Source organism: Lycorma delicatula, chromosome 1, assembly GCF_047948215.1.
Source record: "Lycorma delicatula isolate Av1 chromosome 1, ASM4794821v1, whole genome shotgun sequence".
In the NCBI taxonomy this organism is placed as follows: domain Eukaryota; kingdom Metazoa; phylum Arthropoda; class Insecta; order Hemiptera; family Fulgoridae; genus Lycorma; species Lycorma delicatula.
In genome coordinates this window covers 340,907,988-340,932,979 of record NC_134455.1, presented here as the reverse complement: position 1 = coordinate 340,932,979, position 24,992 = coordinate 340,907,988, and the positions used below count along the sequence as shown (strand labels likewise).

Sequence of the window (24,992 nt, the reverse complement as noted above, 5' to 3'; positions counted from 1 at the left end):
GTCTGAAACATTATCAGTCCGCCTCGGTGATTGGCGATTTTCTTAATTTCTAATCATCTCTGATTCAAATCTTTCGTTTTATTTATTCAATTTTTTTAATGTAGTTTTATTTCTTGGCAGTCACAATTTTAAATTGTAACTGCATATTTGTTTTATCTAAAAGAGCATTAGTTCTGTCTTATTTACCGAGATTAAAAAATAAAATCGTATATTCTATTTTTTGATTAAATTATTAAAAATAATAATATCTCAACAATAGTTCTTTAAAAGAAGCTGTTCCTGGCCGGGTTATAATTATTATCATCACGTATTCCATGACTATTTTGAGTTTCATTCACCTCTCTTCTAAAATATACATCTATTCTGATCTCTTTTTTTTAAGTCATAAATTTTATATATATATCATTCGATATCTCATATCAATCTTTCCTCGATCAGTCGCTTATTCATCACCTTTCTTCAACATCACCCCTTAAAAATAAACTTCATTCATTTTTGCCTCTCTTTTATTATTCGTTTGTTTCCTTCAGATATATAATATTTCAAACAACGAATATTTGTAATATCTTTCACTTTATTTATCTCAAGTGAACTGCCATGTATTTTTTGACATGTATAACCTTGCAACTTTTGGATCTTTTGTTGCTTCTACTAGTTTCTTTTTTCGTATAAGTCGGTAGAAAAGGTCGGAGTATTTTTGCAGGGAAGATTAAATAAAATATACATTCTTAAAAATCGTCTCAAGTAACCTTACGTATACAGTGGTGTAAGAAAGTACACCTATGCTACAGCAAATAGCATCCTAGCACCAGAATATAAATATGTATAAAAATGAATTATTATTTATTTACTACTTAATTTTTTTTCTCTTTACTCTTTGTTAGACATTTTTACAAAGAGCTCTATTTGGTCAGAAAGTATTAAAGTACAAATATTTTACGCAACAAATTATATAAAACGTTTAAATATATCTAGATATTTTAAATATTTTTTACTTTAAATATATATATTTTAATACTTTCTGAAGAAATAGAGATTTTTACAAAAACTCTTAACAAACAGAAACGAGAAAAATAAATAAGCACTAAACGAATGGTAATTCATTTTTATAAATATAAACTATATATCTACGTGAAAGTAAAAACTACATTCATCTTTTAGTAATTATTTGTACATTTAAAAACTGTGTGTTTGTCTAAAAGTGTATAAAATATTATTTTTAAAAAAAGTATTAGCAAAATATTACTTATAATTATATACTTATTGGTAACGTTAAAATAATATTATAATATTGTTTTAATACTATTTTAACTTTATAAACTTGCTTTCAGGTGTCATGGATGAGAAAACGTGATCTACATATTTTAACGGTAGGAGCTCAACGCTACACTCGTGATTCTCGTTTTCAAGCACTTCATCAGGACGGATCCGATGAATGGACTTTAAGAATTTTTTCCCCTCGTCTTCACGACTCCGGAACTTATGAGTGCCAAGTTAGCACGGAGCCTAAAATATCACAAGCTTTTGTATTAGATGTAGTAGGTAAGAAATTCAAACATTTTAGCGTAGAATTTTCAAATAACAACTGAAAAACTGAAAATATTGAAATAACCTCCACATAAACAAACAGTCATAATTCATAATATTTTGAATAAAAATGACATGTATCAGTCAGCTGATCTATATCAAACTTTTACGTAGAGTGAAATAGACGTTCATGTTTTTTTTTAACGGTCTTTTCATATTTAATTAATGAATTTGATAGTTTTGCTCAAGTTCATTTATCCAGTAGAAAAAAAAAACAGCTTCAATGCCAAACTGAACTTTACATTGTTTGACTTTAGTTTTATCGTCCACAATAATCAATACTTTTAGGTGAATTCGGCTTAATTCATTTATTATCGATAGTATTGATTCAACTGTCAGATATATGTTGCAAATGAGTAAATATATTTAACCATTTTTTTTTCTGGAAAGAAATCCTATACAGTTTATTAGCTGTTGAAATTTAAGACAGAGCTACATATAAGACATGAGGCTTAATTGGAATAAAACAACTTTCAAGAGATAGAGCTTCAAAAGTTGAAAAATTTGGAACTTGATAATTTAAACTCTAGAAGGTTATAAATTAATAAATTTAATTAGGTATATTTATTTCAAATTCGTCTCAATAGCCTTGGGAAATGGTCAGAAAATTTTAAGATTGTAATGTAGACAAAAGTAACGGCTCTATCTATAAACGACTTATTTTTATCTTCACCTAGTTTTCTATAAAATTTCTTAGAAAAAACAAATACTCCAAGTCCACAACTAAAGTTTCGTTCTATACGTACAAGCAGCTCAACTTATTAGATGGGAGACTTTGAAATAAGAAACCTTAAGCTAACATTGTTACTTTTACTGACAGAACCGTAAAACTGGTAGTTGTATTTCCAGAGTAATAGTATTTCGTCAATTTTTTTTTAAAGCAATAAAGATTTATCGTCCGATAAAGCTATACAAATACAACAAAACTATAAACTTTATTCTTCAAAAAAGTATTTGGCGTTTTGATTTAAAATGTACTGAATCATTCAGTCACTTGCCAAGTCATACCTAAGTGATCAAGGAATAAGTACGTACATTTCTTATGTTTTTTGGAAGACAAATATATTTCGAAGAAAAATATCACGCGTAGAGTAGGTTTGGTTTTATTTATCTTATAATACTTGAACCGTTTGAAAAAATTATTTAATTGGTTTATATAAATAATATTATATACCAACTGTGCCATGTTTAAAAAACTTATTTAATTGGATTTGTAATTATAAGTATGCAGAATTTCAATAAAACGATCTAAAATAACATTACAAATATTTAAAAAAATTTTTTAAAAACTTGCTTTATATGTTCTAGTCGTACATTAATCAAACATTGCATGAGTTTAATTAGTAGGTCACCTTGGATTTCAAAAGATAACATAATATATTTTTAAAAAATCAAACAAATTTCCAATCAAACATTGACTATACAAAGTAACGAAATAGTGTAGCAAAATTTCATCAATCGGCAATGTCAGGAAGTATGTTAAATCAAGGATGAATGTGAGGAAAAACATTAAAAAAAAAATTGTGAGTTAAAGAAAAGCAAGTAAAAATTGTACCCACCCGATTGGTCTAGTGGTGAACGCATCTTCGAAAATCAACTGATTTTGAAGTCGAGAGTTCCAACGTTTAAATCCTAGTAAAAAGGCAGTTACTTTTATACGGATTTGAATATTAGATCGTGGATACCGGTGTTCTTTGATGGTTGGGTTTCAATCAACCACACATCTCAGAAATCGTCGACCTGATACTGTACAAGACTACAGTTCACTTACATTCATCCAAATCATCCTCTGAAGTAATACCTGACGGTGAATCCCGGAGGATAAACAGGAAAAAAGTTGTGCCTCCATCTGAGTATACAGTAAAAAGTGTAAAAAGAGTCAAAAGGTGTTAGAAAAGAAAGATGAAAGGAAACTTAAGCTTGAGATGAATGTTATATATACTACAATTGAATTATAAGTGACGTTACAAACCGATATAATTTGATTTTAAGAAAAACCTTTTCAATTTTATATAGTGGTTATTTCAATAATTTTATATAAAGCTGATTTCATGGTTTGGTAAAGAAAGCTACCTTAAACCAGAAAAAGTAAATTTATTGTAAACGTAAATTATACATAATATATTAAAACGCTTGTTACATGCAGTTCAAAATAAGCCAAACTTTAACTCACCATAGAACTATCAGAGAAAACATTTGTAACAATTAGAACTTGTTGATAGAAAGAAAAAGTATTTAAAGGTCTTTATTCGTAATAAATACAAATATATATGTACATATATTCATGTAAATATGTTTTTTAATTATTAGATTATAGTTATTTCAACAAACACAAATTTCGTATTTAAATTTACCCTTTAAAAATGATTATAAGAATTTTATGAAAAGTAGTTTTATTGTAATTATAAGAGTTTTTAACTGTTGCTGAAAGGAAATGCTATATTTAGAGTTTAAATAATTACCTATAATGCAGCACTGTTACTTACAATGCATCTAACTCTAAACTTCAGTATGTTATTAAAATAAACTTACATTTCTTACCGAAATAACGTTTAAGATTTTCATTTATTAATTTCAGCTTTTACTTGATTTGGCCTTTTTATTTTATTTTCTTTTACTATGAAATTTTTTTCCAACTCTATTTTTAAGGTTTGATCTTGCTTCAACTATATTCTTAATATTATTGAATAATATTACATTGAATTAATACTATTGAAATAAATATAGTAAAAAAAATTCTTCTCTCAAACCATTGATAACGTCATCAAAAAATGTATTGGAATCTTTTCTTTAATATTAACAATTTATAATTTTTAATATAATTTTTTGGGTATAAAATTATTATAACCATGTATTTTAAGTTCCTAATAACATACAGATAAATTGCAAGGCTAATTTTTTTTACTCCCATCAGAAATAAAAATTAACGAGCATTAAATTAGTCTTGACTAGCAATAGATATGTAGATCACTTATTCATTATTTTAAAGTAGAAGGAATTTTCTGGTTTTTTTTTGTTTTGGTATAACTTCACACGGGTCCCAGTTATCGCTAATTAGAGTATACGGGCTACTCCTACCAATCTTTACACTCCTCTTCTTCCAATTAGAAAAAAATTTCTCTTTCATTAAAAAATAATAGATTTCACTTAGTAACAGATTTAGTAATAGATTTCACTTAAACTAAACTTCGCGAATAGATATCAAAGATAATGTACCATAACATTAAAACTACGTTAATCAAAAATAGCTTGTTTTATTGTAATTTTAATTTGACATTTTTTCCAAAGGACGTTAGAATTACGTTTTTTTTCTATTTAAAATATTTTATTCCTCTTTTATTACCGACTTTGACCACCTCTGAATATCATGAAATAACTTTGCGATTTCTTATCTATTTTCTCTTCTTCCAGTATTTCTTTCATTCTTTTAACCAGGTGTTCTTTTTCTTTTCTAACACTGTGAAACACTTAATTTTTCGTCTGAAAGGTTTTCTGTTCATACTATCTTCCTTTCTAATGTCTTTTTTTTAATTTCTTTTATTCATTTAAATGTTTTTGGATTAGAGTTGAAACGATAAAATATTTTCTTAGTTAATTTATCTTCACACACCCGGATTAAATATCGCTAAAACATTACTCTTCTTAAAAATATATTATTAGTAGTGAAATAAAAAGACTTGTTCACTTTAAATGTTGTCTTCTGAGGCACTCTAAAAAATCAATTGTTCGCTCATGCTTTGTAAGTCTGTAAATTTAATTACACTACACACTCTTACCATCTTCTGCTACTTCCACATTTTGAAGTAAATTAGTGCATCAGAATGTACAAAGTACATGCCGTGTACACAACACGTAAATTCATCAAAGGACGTTCGATCCGTCTAATATAGGTAATCGAATGGAACCTCTTCATTCCTATCACAAACAAAACATACGCGTTAGCGGATCAAATTCAATGAACCATTAAATTTCACCTTCTTATTGATCAGAACGATCGTTAGAAAAACCAGTAACAATCATTAACTAAATATATTAAATGATATTCATGTATTTAAGTTGCAACTTATATACTTTATACCATTTATTCAATTTGTTATTTTAGTTAATCCTTTGTAGGAAATATCCTATGAAAACTACGTAGAAATTATGAAATTGTACTTTCTATATCCCACAAAAATGTAATTATATCGAATTATAAAATTAATTATATGAGATGGTGCTTGGCAACATACATGTTCGTAAAAATAATCTTCAAATGTACGAGTATATAATGAATTTAAGGAATTGATTTTTTCCTTTGAAAATTAGCCGACCAAAAAGTTAAAACCTAAATCGAAGATATTTAATATGTAATAGTAAAGTACGTTTACATTGTTTCTATTAATGAAGAACTTCATAAAAACTAAAAGTTGACAATAAGAATTACGAAAGGAGAAAACTTAAGGCGACATTTACAACAGAAAATATTAACGCTAGAAAGGATTGATAAATTTTGGAATTAAAAGTTGGAAAGTTTTTAATTTAAATTAACAAAATAAATAAACTCCTAAAAGTAAATATATTTTTTTTAATATAGATCATAAAATCGGTTCGACGAAGTTCTTTGTTTCTTTATACCCATGCTATTATTCTAAACATAAATGTCAGTTTTTATTTTAAAATATTTTTTTTTTTTTTTTTTAATAATCTTAAGTTATTTTAATCTGAAGTAAGGTTTTTTTATTAACATTTCTTATAGGGTGCACATTTCTTATAGGTCTCTTTAATCTTAATAAAATCTTCATTGTATTTTTTTTCCTACATTGCCTTGAATTAAGAAATCAATTTACTCTGAATGCATATAATATGGCAACTTGGTTTTCCTATTGAAACTTTTTCCATAAGTTTTCTTCTTCTATTTTTTTATAACAGTTTTTTTAAATTCTCAGTTTGTAGTAACATTTAAAACATTTTTGCAATTTCTAAAATTTTTTTACCGATTTTTCGAAAAAAAGCGTTGTCTTACCTTCGGTCGTAAGGTGGAATTGGGGAATGGTAAAAATGAATTTTCTTTACATTTTGAAGTACGAAGGGTACGAAAGTACCATTCACTTAAAATGTAGTTTCCTTATATTAAACAGGATACCGGATGTTTTATTTTAATTCCCCAGGCGATTTTTTCGTAAACGGTGACAATACAAATGAAATGACATAAACTAAAGTTACTCCGACTGGAGGAAGACACCTCATGATGATCTTTTATATGAAATTGAACTTGACCTTGACTGTTATTTCAAGATAGTTTTCTTGAACATTACGAGAAAATCGCCTGGGGAATTAAAATGAAATACCCTATATGCATAAAATATTTGAAGCTAGAAAATTTTCAAAAATATGAATCAATTTCAGATATGCTGTACTTTTGTATCTATAGTTGTTCATGAGAAGATTTGATGGAGATTGGTTGAGTTGTTCCAGGCTCAATTTAAAGTTGACAACAGACAACACAATCTCAATTTGAGACATTTCTTTCGGTCGCATGATGGTATTGAATTTTCTTTACGTTTTTACATACGAGGGTTACTTTTTTCAAGGTCCGATCGGTCACGAAATTAAAACCACCGTGAAAATAATTTTTTTTTATTTGTAACAAGTGCTTACATAGTTACGCTATTTCTCTACATAGTCGCCACTCCGATTTAGACATTTGTCGTAGCGTGGTACCAACTTTCCAATACCCTCGTCATAGAACGGAGCTGGCTGTGTTTTGAGCCATGTTTCTACGCTTGTCTACAGCTCGATGTCTGTGCCAAAATGTTGTCCTCCTAGCCAGCGTTTCATGTGAGCAAAGGGGTGAAAATCGGATAGAGCCTAGTCCGGGCTGTATGGTGGTGATCAAACACTTCCCAACGAAAACGCTGCAGGAGCTTCTTTGTTACAGCTGCAGTGTCCGGCTGAGCATTTTCATGGAGAAAGACAATGCCTGATGACAACATTCTTCTGCGCTTATTCTGAATTACCCTTCGTAGACGTTGAAGAGTCACGCAGTATGAGGCTGCAGTGGTCGTGCCACATTCCATGAATTCCTCCAAGGAACTCCATTCCGGTCCCAGAACACAGTAGCCGTACACTTTCTGTTGGAGAAGGTTCGCTTGAACTTCATTGGTTTACTGGGAGAATGAGAATGCATCCACTGTTTGGATTGTTCTTTTGTTTCTTCAGTTTCGAAATGGATCCATGTCTCGTCCCCTGTGAAAATTTTGTTCAAAAAATCTTTTCCTTCATTGTGGTAGCGCTGGAGAAACGTTAGGGAGGCGTCCATTCTCATTGTTTTGTGATGGTCGGACAGCATCTTGGGAACCCATCTCGCACACAGTTTGCGGTACTGCAAGTCTCCCACTCACAATGGTGTAGAGAGCTGATCTTGAAATTTCAGGAAACGAATCACTCAATACAGAAATTGTCAACCGACGATTTTCTCGAATTGCCTCATCCACTCGCTGAACGAGGTCATCGGTTGACACTCGCTTCCTTCTCTGACCGCCTGCATCATGTACGTCCTGGTTTAAAGATCCTGCACCATTGTCGCACTTTGGTGCGACAATGCACTCATTGAAGTTTCACCGTACAGATTACTTATTCGTCGGTGAATTTCAGCTACATTACACCCCTCAGCCTGAAGAAATCGAATTACCCACGCACCACACTTGGTGGGAGATGCTATTGTTGTAGACATGTTTACGAGCTAGCTGCGTGTTCAGATCTAAACGAAGTGACGCGGCGTGATTGAAGGCCATACTAGAGACGCTGCGCAAAGGTTCCTCCAATTTTTGCGCGGGTTTTAATTTCGCGACCGACCGGACCTTAAAAAAAAATAACCCTTGTATGAGGAATACTAAAATACCATTCATGTATAAAATATTGTGGCTCGAAAATCTCCATAAACGACTGGATCAACTTCATTGAAATTTAGATACGCTGTAGCAGTTATCTGAAATTGTGCATGTGCAAATTTGAGTCATTCACGAGTTAAGCTCAATTTAAGATCGAAGCACATAACATAACATCAATTTTAGGTTACAACATAACCTCAAATTGACTGTGTTGTGGTGTATTTTTCATACGAGCTTATGCGGTAAGTCACAGGGGTGATTGAGTTGAAATTTGATGCTTGTGTCTAGATTCTACAGGTTAATCGAACGAATGTAGTTCCTTGTACTCTGAAAATCAGTTCGTTTTTAACTGCGAATTAGTGAGGGCGTCGGAAACGAAAAGTCAGTCTTTTTGAGCAAAACTGCGAAAGTTTTCTTTTTAAATAGAAGGAAATTATAAGTAAAATTCATGGCTACAGAGAAGTATTAAGCTTACTAGAAAATAAGAATTGATGATGAGTTACATGATAAGAGATTGAAAACAATACACAGTGCGAAATAAATTTTTATGGAGGAATGCGTCACTCATCGACAAGAGAGCACTGCTAATCGAAAATATGTTAGTCTAATTTGTTAATTAAGTCTAATGAATTGCTACACACATTTTTATGGATATCAATGAAAATTGAAATTCATTAACTTAAAATTCTATCAATATGAAAGATAAAATATTTATATAAAATATATTTTAATTATATATCAAAATTTTTTTCTGTATCTTTTGCAATTTTACATCAGCCGACATGCTGTAATCTAAACCGGAATCGATTCGATGCCTTATTATTAACAGATTCCTTTCATCGCTGATTCTCGCCTTCCTTGCGCAGCTTGTGTAGCAGCAAGAAAAATATTTTTTTACTCAATATTCCCCTCTTAATTTGGGTCTTTCCTAAGGTCTTATTCCCTTCTTATCACAACATTCCGACTTTGAATTCACAAAGAAAATAACTCAATTTAACATTCAGCCAAAATACTTCTGGCCTTGCTCTTAATTATTGCACCGTACCTTCTTCTTCACTTAGCTCTTTAATTTCTGTATTCTTTCTTATTCTATAACGGTAATTGTCTTGCACAAATCCTTATACGGTCTTTAGAATTATATTTAAAATAAAATTATTTTTTTTAATTTTCTTATCTAAATCTTTCTACTGCAGATATTAACAGCGATCTAATCACCGTTTTGTCTATGTGTTGGTCTAATTACTGCCTGAATCTAGATTTTCTTAACAATATTCTTATTTTAAGGGCACTTTATAGTATACAAAAGCATCTCAGAGTTGATTTAATCTGGATTAGAACTTCTTCCTTCATGTTTATTTCTGCTAAAGTTCTTTTAATTACAAAGTACTGTTAATTACCGTAAAATACTGTTAAATCTTCATTACTTATGATTTCAAAATAAAAATATTGTTTGTTATCCACGTTCTCCAATAGTTTTGAAAGTCTCGGATGGTATCGCTAATCCCTATATAGATTCATAAATTTTCATAAAGTTTATTTTTTCTTCGTAAACTTGGAAACCAAATGTTTATACTTTGCCATACTAAATCAAAATCTCTGTCCTCCTTCTATCATTAAATGATGGAGAATATCATAAACAAACCTGTTTTGATATCTATATCGGTAAGCTTCAATTATGTTAAGTACATTCCCGATTACCGGGTTGATATTTCGCCCGATGTAGGCGAAATATAACCGCTAGGTCTAACTGTTATGACCAATCGGGTCGGTCTAGTGGTGAACTCGTCATCTCAAATCAGCTGACTTCAAAGTCCAGAGGTCTAAAGTTCAAATCCTAGTAAGGCAGTTACTTTTATACGGATTTGAATACTAGATCGTGGGTACCGGTGTTCTTTGGTGGTTGGGTTTCAATTAACTACACATTTACATTAACATTTACATTCATATATGTCATCCTCATTCATCCTCTAAAGAACCATCCTTACGATGGTTCCGGAGGCTAGACAGAAAAAAAGAGATTTGATGAGAAACTGTTATAAGAGCATTAAACTTCACCGATTGAGTTCTTGTTGTTCTCATTTAAATATTATTTAACTAATTTTTGTTTATGAGTTCAATTTTTACGACATATTTTAAACTTTATTAAGCTGTCATCTGCTTCGCTAAAAATCAGTAAATAGTCGGTAAACGTCTTATCAAACTCCCAAATTTTATTATATTTCACTTAATCGAATGAGCAATATATTCGTATTATATTAAAATTTGCTCGGGTGAAAACTCTAAGCATAAATAATTACATTGAATAAATAAAAAACTGTATAGAATAGATGAAAGGTTTTTTAATTATTTAAAAAATTATGTGTAGTTTGTTACTTAAAGTAATTGTCAGGTATAGAAAAGAGAATAGTACTTAATTTATTATCCCTATCCGAGAATAAAATTCATCATTTTATAACAAACAAATGAAATATCTAAACGCATCTTTTATGGCACACATTTTAATTGAATAACAGATTATTTACGTTGAAAGCTAATCGACTAAAAAATACATTCAAAGAATAATAAATCAGCCATTGAGACCACGTGGGCGTATTGATGTTATAAGTAAAGTTGAACATTTTGTACTCGATAAACTTTACCTTTCTAGGCGCTTTCTTAGTTTAGCATTAAGGTTAACTTAACAGTGAACGTAGGAGTTTTATAATAAAGTAGAAGTCGGTAGAGTCAAGTAAATTAAAAATTATGAAAAGATAGAATAAAAAACTAAAGGTTCCAATGCTGCATTAATGTAATTTCCCCTAAAACCAACCTACTGCTGAAACTCAAATTAGAACAAGTCATAACTATTGTAAAAAAAATTAGTTTCCAGAATTTGTTTATCTCAGTAGTACAATTACGAATAGGAACGAACTTTTAACAAACTTTTCTTCACAGTGAAGGTATTTTATTAAGTTTGTAGTAAAACATTGTCGTATTAAATTAAATTCAATATAATTAAACTATTTTATTCAATTTTAACACACAGAATAATATTTTAGGATTTAAAATGTCTGTGTTTATCCCTTCCTCTTCCTGTGCACGCGCACGTGTATGTGTGTGTGTGCGCGCGCGCTTTGTATATAAAATAAGCAAACAAATTCTATGAAAATATTTTAAAGAAAATGAGATTACTATAAATAAATTAATACGGTTACTACGTTAAAACAACAATATTAAATTATAATCCAGCTTTATCTCACCCTTCTTTGTGAAGCGCTCGTTAAGGAAAATAAATTAATGAACAGATTGAAGCTCATTAAAAGAAGACTACAACATTAAAATATAAAATAAAATTAATGTGTGCCAATTTCACAATTTATAATTTCTTAACCGTTATACTTCATGTTACAAGCAGTAAAATTAATCACTAAACGCTTGAAATGACAAGTCAGCAAAAAGATAACAGATATTACAAACGCGACTATAAAGAAAATGTCATTTCCATATCCCTTAAAGTACTAATACATTCCTGAAAAGAGAGAAATCTCTGTCATGTCAAAAACAGGTGTTTATATCTACTCATACAATACATGTGCGCGGGCTGGTACGTTCAAGCATCTCAATTTGTTAGGTTAAAATTTAAAGCCTATATAACCCGGCTTGATATTTACATTCTTTAGGTACTTTTTTCGTTATTATGTATTTGATTGTTTAGCTATAAAAATCTATATGGAATTGGTGTAAACATAAAATGAGTGATGCATTTCATTTCTTTCACGTTGTAAACCCTTACTTTAAAAGTTATATATATATATATATATGTATGTATTAGTCATTTATATGTAGAATTACTTTAGAGAAAAATAGGAGGCTTACAAATTAAAGAAGGGTCTCCATAATCCAGACATGCGTAGTTTTGTGTCAAACTGTTTCGCCATCATTTCTTCCTGCTTCCTTTCCATTCCTGATAATAACAATTAGTAAAATTAAGGATATATTTTTCTAAACAAGTATAAAGAATCTTCTTAAAGAAAGCATTGAGATAAATTCTCATACATGAACAATATGTAAAATTGTCATGAATTTTAATCATGTAGCCTATTTCAAAATAATTCCATAACTAATTCTTACTGATATTTCTTGATTCGAGTGTTCAATTGTGTGATTACCTGGATCGGTGTCACTTTGGAACGAAATATGTCTTGCTTTTTGTTTGTTTTAAATTTTTATATTATAATTTGGAAAATAATTGATAATTAATTTGATAATTTTTCTGAATTTAAATGTTAAGGCAATAAACTGGATTAGTATTTTTCTACTTTCCAATTCTACAATTATCAGCTTCTTTACAAAAATTACATAGCATTATTGAAAAATTTTCAGCCAAGAATTTTATCATAGTTTTCCAGTAGCTTTCCCTTAAGAAATAGACAGTTTAAAAACTTATTTGTCACGCAGATAATCGATCAGTCGTATAAACAATAACTTGGATATCAAAAAATATTTTTTTTTACATTTTCAAAACCCTTAATTCATTGTTTTACATCACAACCAGTTACAAGTGCAGGGAAAATTTCATTGTCTTTAAGTATTAGGTTAAAATTCAATATTTGATCGTTTACAGCGTTTCTATTTTTAATTGGAAATTAAAATTAAAATGTTTAAATTAGAATTTGAATAGATAATTCTAAAGTTATTGTAAATATAGTCATCTACTTTTTAAATGATCGATTTTATTACCTTAAACAGCCTCAGCAACCTTCACTAAGAGTAGAATGGGAGAAATCTATAATTTATATAATAATTACACTAAACATTCTTGATTCCAAATCCGCAGATAAATCACCACAAAATATGAGTTAATTGTTTATTAATTTAAGGGGAGTCCTGGATGGTATTAAATCTATTCAAACATCTGCCGTACAGAGGATGCAACCATTTTTATCAAAAATGTACATATAAACCATATTACAACATACTCTAACAAGACCGATATAACAGACCTGAGTAACGAGTTCCTGCTGTTATGAGGAAAGTAGAAGAAAATATAATAATAGGAGCAATCCAGAAAGGGAGTAAAAGGAATCCTTTTAGTAAATCTAATAGGTCCGTTTAATAATCGTTCTTTGTAATACTGCCCGCTGACACACCTAAACAGATGTTGTTCAGTGAAAAGAGTTACCGCACCAAGGTTTGGAATCAAATGGAAAAATGTAAGGGCGAATGACCATTCTCACGCTTTGAATTGGGTCCAGTCCAGCAGGTAAAGAGGATAGGAGTATAAATATTCCGGGGAAGACCAGTCTGCCAGGAGAGTTTGCGATGTGAGTTCTGCAAGATGAGTTCTGCGAGACAGTCCTAAGCGACAAGTTATTTTGCGAGTTTGAAGCGAGTATTCTGTAAGGAGGTCAGTGAAGGAGCGAATCTCTAGTATACAAGTTTGACGCGATTAAGGTGACGTCACAATTAATCCCAGTACATGAAAACAAGAAATGGTTCGGTGAGTTACTGTTAGACTATAAGGGAAAGAGATAATGTATTAAATTTTTGAAATTAAGCAGCTTCGTTATGAAAATTCCGAACTGAAGTCTTCGCTTGGCGAGATAGGGAATGTAGTCATGAATGGCGTGGTCATTCAAGGTGAAAATTTGCACAAAGATATTCTTTTCTCTGATTCTTCTCTTTTGCCTGTTTACCTTATTTCTGATCCGGTTGTACCTCGTTGTAATAATGTGTTTTCTATCGCTTCAAATAATATTTACCTTTCCTTGCCATCTCAACGTGTTACTTCTATCGTTAATACGGCTAAGAGAAGTAACAATAAGACGCGATTGCGGAGTTTTGATACTGGGGGTATTTAGAACACAGTGAAATCCTTCGGGAACGCTTCGCATATGAATTTTGATAATGCTGAAGGGCTTACTTGTACTAACGTTGATATTGAAAACCCACTAACCCTGTCAATAGTGTTTTGACTGCAGCCTCCCATGGTGTTGCTAAGAAGACTGCTTAGATTGTTGTTGGTTCTGAGAAATGTAAAGATTCCAAAGAATAATCTGATCCTGAGGATTCCAATGTTCCGTCTAACCCTAAAAAGAGGGTGAAATTTCAAAAAGTTGTTTTTGAGAAAGGCAAATATTCTCCTCCAATTTGCCAAAGTCTTATGTTTCAATTTAGTTAAGCCAAAACTAAAGCGCTTTTTGTTTCGAGATTTAACTATTCAACCGGGGTTGATGATATTATCAAGTTGCTTGAGGAACACAGCTTTCAGTAATTTTAAGTGTGTTCGTCTGAAGACTTTTATGATTCGTATAACTCGTTTCGAATTGGAGTTTGTGCTTCAGATTTTGATGGCTTTGCTCGCCCTGAAGTCTGGTACGCTGTTGGTTCCATTTTATAGTCCATTAAGGCCTGATGCGGTGTTTGTAGATAAGGATCCACGAGAGGATGGATTGCAGCTCGGTAGCGATGGAAAGGTGAGGATGATCCATCAGAATGTTCGTGGTCTGAGAACTAAAGAGGTGAAATTTTCGCGTCTTTGATTGATTTACAATTCAACGTGGTTACCTTGACCAAGACTTGGCTCAGTGGTGGACACTATGATGTCAATCTGTTTCCAGACTGTTACCATATTTTTCGGGCTGACCGGGATTATGCTCGTTCTTCACTGCAGCGTGGCTGTGGTTCGGCTATTCTTGTAAAGCAAGCATCAAATATACGAGGAGGAGGGACCTCGAGACATTTCCTGAATCTGTGTGGATTATTCGACCAGGCATGAAGAATTTGTTGGTTTGTGTTATGTATGTTGCTCCGTTTTTTGGCTTCAGGTCTCCTAGATCAGAATTTGATTTTCTGTCTAAACATATGGATATTTTATGTTTTGATATTTGTATTGTGAGCAATTTTAATGAATTTGAAATAAACTGTTCTACTAGAAGTCTTTCTGCGGATATTGAGTTTTATGCAAAATGTAAGACACGATCAGTTTTTGATTTCGTCGACATGATGAATTTATAAATGTTTACGCATATGACAACAAACCCTTTTTTCTACAATAACGGTTTGAATTTAATTTTGACAAACTGTATGATTTTCTCTAGAGATGCTGAGACTCTTGTTTATCCTGATAAGTTTCATCCTCCATTTGAAACTGGATTTCTTGAGGTTGCAACCGTTAATGTAGCGAAAACGAGCCTGGTTTTTCGCTATGATCGTATTGACTATCATGCGTTGTATGATGAGGCGAGATTTCCACATTGGTGTAATATTCTCTTAGCGAAAGATCTGGAGGATTCAGTTTTGCATTTGCAGAAGATAGTTACTACGGCGATTGACAAACATGTTCCTGTGTTTCGTCCTAAGTCAATCGAATTTCCATCTTAGTTCAGAGACATTGCTGGTCTTCTCAAGAGGAAGAAGACGGCTTATCGCAGGTTTAAATCTTCTATTCTGTCTAATAATTATTTCTTATTTGTTTCGGCTGCGTAGAGATGTTAAGTCCGCAATAGCGGATACCAAAGTGCACAAAGTAGCGCATGTAGTTAACTGCTTTACTTTAAATGACAAATTTTTTTGAATGGTCAAATTGACTTCGTTTGGCACAAAATAAAATCGTATTGTTTTGCTTTAAAAAGGCCTTAATAAAACGCGAAACTTGTAAAATTTTTAAATATTTATTATAACTGCCTATGGAATATAGGTTTATTGGAATAATCCGAAGCATTTCATTTCTTGAGGCTACTTCAGAATTTCAGTAAGACTTTTTTTGAAAACTCATTCTTTTATTGTTATGAACAATCAGAACGATAATGGGCAGTCAGATCATAATCTGGACCGTAAGTTTACATTATGTAGCCGATGTTTAAAAAGTTACATTTGTTAACTTATCTACGTGTTTTTATAGACATATATATATCATCCCCGTCGCGGCTTCGCCGACACTAGATGGTTACTTGCTTTTCCATCTTCGTCAGGGGATCTTTTCCAGTGAGAGTTCACTTCGCGCGTCCTTCCAGTCTTTCAAGGGAGCTCTGTTCCCTGGACCCTTCTGTGTTCATTAAATTCAAGCTTATGAGTATAAAATGATAAATAAAAATTGAAGCCTGTTCAATCTACAAAAACTATCAGTAAACTGTCATTTCTTCAGAGTAACAGTATGGTCAGTAATAATTGGATTTTAGATTTCCCGTCACGATTGTGATTTATGTTTATTGTGGTTTTTTATGTTCTTATGGCACTATGGTTTTTAAATTTACCATCGTTTTTAAATTTTTAATCTAATAATTGTCTTACTTCATTCGTGAAATATGTTGTTGCACCATCAAGTTAATAGTATATTTCAATTCGTTTCGTCAATGAGACAATTTCAAGCACTGTAAGAAAACCATTGTTTAAAAATTCCAGATAATCTCTCTCCGTGACACATTTTTCTAGTATGTAAGGTCCCAAAAATCGGTTGTCGATCATGCCGTACCAAATTTCACCGAAAATCGTTATAAAAACTTCGATTCAACTACAGCATGTGAGTTTTCTTCAGACCACCGATGTGGAATCCGTGAGTTTCATTATAGATAAAAGTAGCTTCGTCCGAAAATAGTGTGAACGAAATTAAGTGATAATTGTTAGTCCACTGAAAAAACTGCAGTCGTCTGGTATTGTCATAAAGCTGGAGATGTTAAACTTTCTGAACATGATAAGAACGCTGTCCGTAAGAAGGTAATATCCTCCACACTGTACTTTGTGGAATGTTGAGTTGTTTAGAACTTCGCGTGCTCGTTGTAGGAATAAGCTGTACCATCTCAAAAATGTTTTTCCTTTCAACAACATGTACCGGTTGACGTTCAGATGAAAAAAGAACGCTGGCAAGTGCACCATTCTCACGACGAAGATTATTAGAAATTCTACAAAATACCTTATGGTTTGTAACTACTCGTCCAGGATACCTACGTCGGTATTCTTCCACCGCAGCTGGAGCACTTTCATCGTAAAAGCCGTACAAAAAAAATCATATCAGCATATTCTACAAGAGTGAATGCATATTCGACATTTTTCAAAACAAGGAATTCAAACGTTTTCTTTTTTAAATTCAGATTCAGTTTAGAGTACAACAAACTAAATAACACTACGTAACTTGATTAACTTGATTCACAAAAATAATAAAACAGAATCAAAATTATGCCAAAAACAATTAAACCGCCAAAACTTTATCATTAACACGTAACACAATCTTATGACAACAATGAGTAGTATTCAAATTAATCTCTAAGCATACAGTTTTTGTTGCCAACCTAATTTTTTAAAGATCTAGATTTATTGTAATAAAAACAGCCGTTCTTTATTTTTACAAATTTATAACATTTTTATGTTAAGTTTTGTTTTTAATAATAAAAATTAATTTTTTTTTCATAAATTTCATTGCATTAATTTTCTCAGAATTCAATTTTCTACAAGTTTTGATAATAAAATAACAACAAAGTTGTATTTTAAACCTAAAAAACGTGTTTTTTGCTACCGAGCTTTTCTTTTTTACGTTGGATATCATAAAATTTTCCATTCTAATGGCAAAAAACATAAGAATCCATCAAGTTACCCCTTAAATAACGCCTTATAGATTTCAGTATGACTTCATTTCATCGGGGGAAATCTCGGTGAAATTTTTCGCTAGCTATAACTCGATAACAAAGCGGTTTTGCACATATGTTTGTGTGAACCGTTTTTGTTATTTGAAGCTTTGTAATCAATTCCTAAATAATTTCCCTTTCCTCCTGAATTATTTTGAATATTTGCAAACCAACCCGACTAGTCATTGTACTTCCTCAAAATCATGACTATAATAACTGTTTTATAATTACTTCTTAAACACAGAACCACTACTTATGAAAAATCTCTTTGTTGTACTTACAAATTATCAGTATATTACAAAGATTAATTCATTTAAGATTTTTTTTTTAAATCTATGAAAAATTTTATTTTGCGATAATTAAAGTGGTATAACAAAGATGTTTTGGATTTTATTAGCATTAAAATTTCTAGTGTAGTTATGTGAATAGGCACACTGTTATTTATTGTAATACAGAAATACAATTTTTATATAAAATTATTATTTTCAATACGAAATTTTATTGTTAAAAAGTGTATAAGATTGTTTTTAAACAAGTATAGGTTTTATCAATCGGTTCAGTTGTAACGTCACCTTTTCTAATCCGGAAGATATCAGGTTTGAGTTCTGATCAGGGGCGACAATTTTTTCCAACGCTCCAAATTGTCTTATAATATCCCCTTTAGCATGTAAGCGTCAGAAAAGCCACCGACAACAAAAAAAAATCATGTAAAGACCTTACCGAGTAAACTTAGAAGTATTGAGTAAAATGTGAAAAATATTTATTTTTTTTAGTTATTATAACATGTTTTATATTATGTGATGTAGATGTGAACTACTATATCATTTATTATTAACTTATATGTAAACACTATTATGTTTATACATATATATACTTACTACTGTTATATGTATGTACAACAATAAGAGTTATTTGTGTATTTTCTGTATTACTTCAAACTCAGTAGATTATAATTTTGCAACTAATGGAATACATACACTTACTTTAGCTATACAAATACATCTACCCATTGATTTAACCTAGTTAACGTAAAACTGGCTTCAAATAATCTATCAGTGAATATATAATAGAGTTTCCACTTGTTCTGTTTACTATGCCGTAGACTAAAGTTACAATGATCCGCTAATGAATACTTCTCTTTTTTTAATAATACAAAAATGTAATTTTGTTTTTTTTTTCTAATTTAATTGGACTATATTTTGTTTTTAGTACTATAAATATATTTTACAAAAGTCAATTATACCGTTCTTTATTTTGCATTTTTAAAACGTTGAAAACGTTTATTTTGCACGTTATTGTTCTACTGATTAAAATATAATACTAAAACCTTACAGTCTTCTAGAATTTCAGTTTAATTTTACGTCTTCTAATCTGTTTCATTTAATTTTAATTTAATTATGATTGTAAACCAAGATTGATTACGGTTTAAATTTATACACTAATAATGTTACGTAGCCGCTGTTTCTAAATATACTCGCCTCTAAATATAAGTATTTAGTATTATACAAAAGTGTTCGGTTAAAATATAATTTGCTATTACATTATTATAGTCGTTATGCTTTTCCAAACGTTATCGACCACTTAATTTCAGTATGAGTGAATTATTCAGTATGTAAGTTATGTGTATAATGTAATTTATGTTGACTGGTCTTGCTAATTACGATTAAACGGGTTATTAACACTAAACTGAAGTTTATAATACCTTTAATTAAAATAGGTTATCGAGTAAATGTTTGCTAGGAAAATGAATGACTACGCCTTAAAGCTTTGGGTCTTATAGACTCTGTTTAAAGCACATAATTACTTATTATTAAACATAATATTTTTAAAACGCATAATTACTTATTATTAAACAGAATATCTTTAAAAATCTTTCCTAAATCTGTGCCAGTTTTTAACTCACACGTCTAGCTGAAACCAGCATAAAAAAAAACACCATTCTGTTCGAAGTTAATTACAGTGGTACGACTTTAATCGTTCGCGTTAAAATCGTACGACTGATTTAATCGTACAACTAAAAATAATATCAAATAAAACCATTCCAAATAGTTTTAAAGAAAGTAGAAATATTAAATTTATAACAGGGCGAAATATAGCACATGTTAATAAATGTACGTTGTTGGTTGCAATAGCAAAACGATTTTATAGGCGTTCTAACAGGAGGAATAAGCTGCAATAAAAACTGTATACTTATCTCACCATAACAAATGTGCGTGTAAAAACTATTCAGAAATTTTGATTGCACGGTATTAAATAAAATTACAGACACAACTGATATTCTGTTGTGTTCAGTTGCATTAATTATAGAAATGAGTGAAAAAAAAAGTTTAATAAATAAAATTATGAATATCTAATGCATGGTAGATTCTATAACCAAAAAGTCAACCCGATATAGGCGACCTGATGTGAGATCATTGCCAAAATCGGCATAGCTATTCTTAAGAATAGCAAACGTCACATGTCTGACAGATTAGAAAAAGTAAAGAGAGAAGTGGTTTCCGATCGCCTTCTTCACTGACCCGAATGTAAATTATGTTGTACATCAACTTGTTCATATCTCAAAAAAGGAGCTTACATTTAACCCTACGATGATACGTTCCCTATGGGTTTGCAGTATAATGAACATAGCTACTCTGTAAAGTATCTCTCTATTTTAACTCGTAGCACTTATATCTCGGATACTTTAAGAATGTCAGAGTCATAATAAAAAATAAGATAGATCACTTTTTACCAAAAGTAACAAAATAATATACCACTATTGGTTGTAAACGATAAATTATAAATACATGCACTATCTCCATTGTAGGCCGAGTCTCCTAGGTAGAAGAATATTCGAAAAAGCGTTATTCTTTGTTACATTTTTTAAATTTTACTTGCGGAAATGACTCTGTCTCTATCAAATTGTAACTGAAATTTTTAACACGTATCGCTCAGTGAAGGAATAATCCAGATAAATTTATTCCAGTAATCCTTCTTAAAAGATAATAAATAAAGCGGGAAAGGAATGATTTGAATTAAACCAACGATTCATCGGATTAACCGAGCACAGAAATTAATGTAGAACACATTAATATACGTATATTGATATTTCTTTACATAATTAGGTAGATAAAATATCCCACTATTGAACAGAGTCAGTATTTTTGGTTTTACCCCCTAGTCTTACCTGTCTTAATCTTTCTTATGGCTGCAAAAGGAAGCCAGTCAATAGTTGCTTTCTTAGTGATATAGTAATTTTAATTAAACAGCAGTACGCTAATTTAGAGTGAAGGTGTCGCTTGTAGGGTTAAATTTTATTTTGGTGCAATTTCAGCTCATACGAAGAAGGAAATAGAAACCACACTTTTCCTTGTAACCCTGAACAGATGTTCTTGAGAGTCGTTTACTCATCTTCGTGAGTTGTTGTCTCATGTCCTGTTGCCTAAATTCATTTATTACGGCAAGTAGCAAACAAAGACAGACGAATGAAAAATATCAATTTAGTTCCGTGTTTCGTAGTAAAGTAACAAGCCCTAAATGAATAATAAAAATTCAAAAAACAAGAATATTATTCGGAAAGATTATCAAATAAAAATACAACGCAGAATAAAACTCATCACACTAAGAAAGAGTAATTTTTAATACAGTATACTGTAACAATCAAAATGATAATCGAGTTACAAGAGTAAATTGGTAACAAGTTAATAACTAATATATTTTGTTTGTTGCTTAGTTTTGTAATTGGAAAACAATTTATAAAAGAAAATTAGATAACTGCCTTCTGTATAGTACTCTTAAAAGTATTCAAGTAATTACTATTCTTTGAAAAGGGGCTTTATACTTACATGGACATTCTTGGCATCCATTGTTAATTTGCGATTGGAAAGGAATACAAGAAGTTATGGAGGTTGTTGATCCTCTTAAAGTTTGGGATTTATTTTTACTACTTTCTACAATGAAAAAGAAAAGCTTAGGACCACTTACATTCTGGAAAGAGTAAAGGAAATCGCTTAAATAATAAATGAAACTAGAAAATGTTCTTTAGTTGTTCTTTCGACGATTATCAGTTATAATTGTAGTTTTAGAACTCTCCTTATATCCGTAGGTAAATTTTAATTATGCAAAGTGTCACCAGTACTTCGCCTATCAGCGTTTTACTGTGTAAATAAAAAATATCCTTTCTTATTAAGTTTTCATTAGGTTACCAGAAAGGTAAAGAAAATAACTTATGAAGCAAATTTTAAAACAAAGCAAATCTCATTGAACCTTCAAATATTATATAGAATTAGATGCATTAAGCTCTATATTTTTTTTTTTTTTTTTTGTTAATTGCGTTTTAAATGAGATTTATCTAATAATCATTATAACCGAAATGTAGTTTCTTTTGAAATAGTACATTATTAAATATAATTTTAAAATAAATGTTAATTTAATTAAGCTCATAAAAAATCAAAATAATTAGAGAATTTCTAGCATAATAAATTATACAAAGATTTTGTAACAAAAAATGTTTAATGGTTTTTTATTAATGTTATTAAATAAACAAACATGAACATTAGTGAAATTAGCTCCCTGTTATAAAGAACTAATCACTAACTCTCTCGGATCCCGGATAAAAAAAAGCTGAAATTTTGTTAACTATTCCAAGGTTAATGACTAAGAGTTCTGTTTACTTTTCCTAAAAAAGTAAGCAAAATTACTTTAATTAACAATCCATGACTAACCAAAAATTACAATAATTTTGGGCAAAACAAATAAGATTAAAATAATATCTACCAATATACTTCACTGTAATACAGCGACCACATTACAAGTGTTAAGCTTAATAAAGTTAGTAATAAAAGTTAAGTTAATAAAGCAACACCTAACATAGTAACTTGTTGTTCTTGAAATATTTATCATGTTTATGAAAGCTAATACCCACAAATCGTATATACGATTAGCGATAGCCCTTTCTTTCTTTTTCTGTTTAGCCTTCGGAACTATAATAAAGTATTACTTTAGAGGATATGCGTCAATGTGAATGAAGTGCAGTCTTGTACAGTCTGAGGTTGACCATTTCTGAGATATGTGGTTAATTGAAACCCAACTACCAAAGAACACCGGTATCCACGATCTAATATGCAAATTCTTTACTAGGATTTGATGCTTAGAACTCTCAACTTCGAAATCAGCTGATTTTCGATGACGAGTTGACCACTAGACCAGCCCGGTGGGCTGGTTATTGTACCTAACAAGATAAAAATAAAAACGCGACAAAAATGTATGTATGACAAAAATTAATTTCTTGGGATTCCGGTTAACCTCAGTAATTAGTCTATTCTTTTATTTTATTTACTTTTTTTAATAATATAATACTGAGAGTACCGTATATGTTTCCTTCAAGAAATATAAATAACTTGATTAATTTAATATTAAAATAGTATTCTTGATAGATTATACAAACCGGTGTGTAATATTTATGAAAAAAGGGAAGTTCCGTCAGACTTCAAAAAGAATGTTATAGTCATGATATCAAAGAAAGCAGGAGCAGGTAAATGTGAAGAATACAGAACAATTAGCATAACTAGCCATGCATAAAAAATCGTAACTAGAATTTTGTACAGAAGAATTGAGAGAAGAGTGGAAGAAATGTTAGGAGAAGACCAATTTGGTTTCAGGAAAAGTATAGGGACAAGGGAAACAATTTTATCACTCAGATTAATAGTAGAAGGAAGAATAAAGAAAAACAAACCAACATACTTGGCATTTATAGATCTAGAAAAGGCATTCGATAACATAGACTGAAATAAAATGTTCAGCTTTTTAGAAAAATTAGGGTTCAAATACAGAGATAGAAGAACGGTTCAGGAACCAAACAGCAACAGTAATAATTGAAGAACATAAGAAACAAGTCGTAATAAGAAAGGGAGTCTGACAAGTATGTTCCCAATCCCCATTACTTATTAATCTTTTCATAGAACTAGCAGTTAATGATGTTAAAGAACAAATTAGATCCGGAGTAACAGTACATGGGGAAAAGATAAAGATACTACGATTTGCTGATGATATAGTAATTCTAGCTGAGAGTAAAAAGGATTTAGAAGGATCAATGAACGGCATGGACGAAGTGCTACGCAAGAACTACCGCATGGAAATAAACAAGAACAAAACTAAAGCAATGAAATGTAGTAGAAATAACGAAAATGGACCGCTGAATGTAAAAATAAGAAGAGTAAAGATTATGGAAGTAGAAGAATTTTATTATTTAGGAAGTAGGATTACTAAAGATGTCTGAAGCAGAAGCGATATAAAATGTCGAATAGCATTGTCGAAATGAGCCTACAGTCAAAAATATAATTTGTTTACATCAAAAATTGATTTAAACATCAGGAAAAGATTTTTGAAAGTATATGTTTGGAGCGTAGCTTTATATGGAAGTGAAACTTGGACGATCGGAGTACCTGAAAAGATTAAAAGCTTTTAAAAGGTGGTGCTATAGGAGAATTTTAAAAATCAGACGGGTGGATAAAGTGACAAATGAAGAAGTGTTGCGGCAAACCGATGAAGAAAGAAGCATTTGGAAAAATATATTTAAAAGAAGAGACAGACTTATTGGCCACATATTAAATCATCCTGGAATGGTCGCTTTAATATTAAAGGGACAGGTAGAAGGAAAAAATTGTGCAGGCAGGAAACGTTTGGAAAATGTAAAACCAATTGTTAGGGATGTAGGATGTAGGGAGTATTCCGAAATGAGACGACTAGCACTAGATGTGGAATCTTGGAGAGCTACATCAAACCAGTCAAATGACTGAAGACAAAAAAAAATAGTATCCTATTCAAAATTTATAACTTTTAACACCATCTGAACTTTAATAAATCTGTAAAGTGTTATTTCATTTTTAATTCAAAAATCTGTTTGTTAAGATAGACTTGTTCTGTTAGCTGTTTAAACCATTGATCAAGAACTTTA

At 30.7% G+C, this 24,992-nt stretch overlaps 1 protein-coding gene across 1 annotated transcript in view; it reads left to right on the top strand.

Annotated features, from left to right (window-relative positions):
* Positions 1–24,992, top strand: part of LOC142317899 (zwei Ig domain protein zig-8-like) — a 112,547-nt gene that overhangs the window by 53,795 nt on the left and 33,760 nt on the right. Inside the window, exon 3 of the mRNA XM_075354438.1 lies at positions 1,332–1,542. Within this exon, the coding sequence (XP_075210553.1) occupies positions 1,332–1,542 (211 nt within the window). The remainder of the gene's footprint in view (positions 1–1,331; positions 1,543–24,992) is intronic.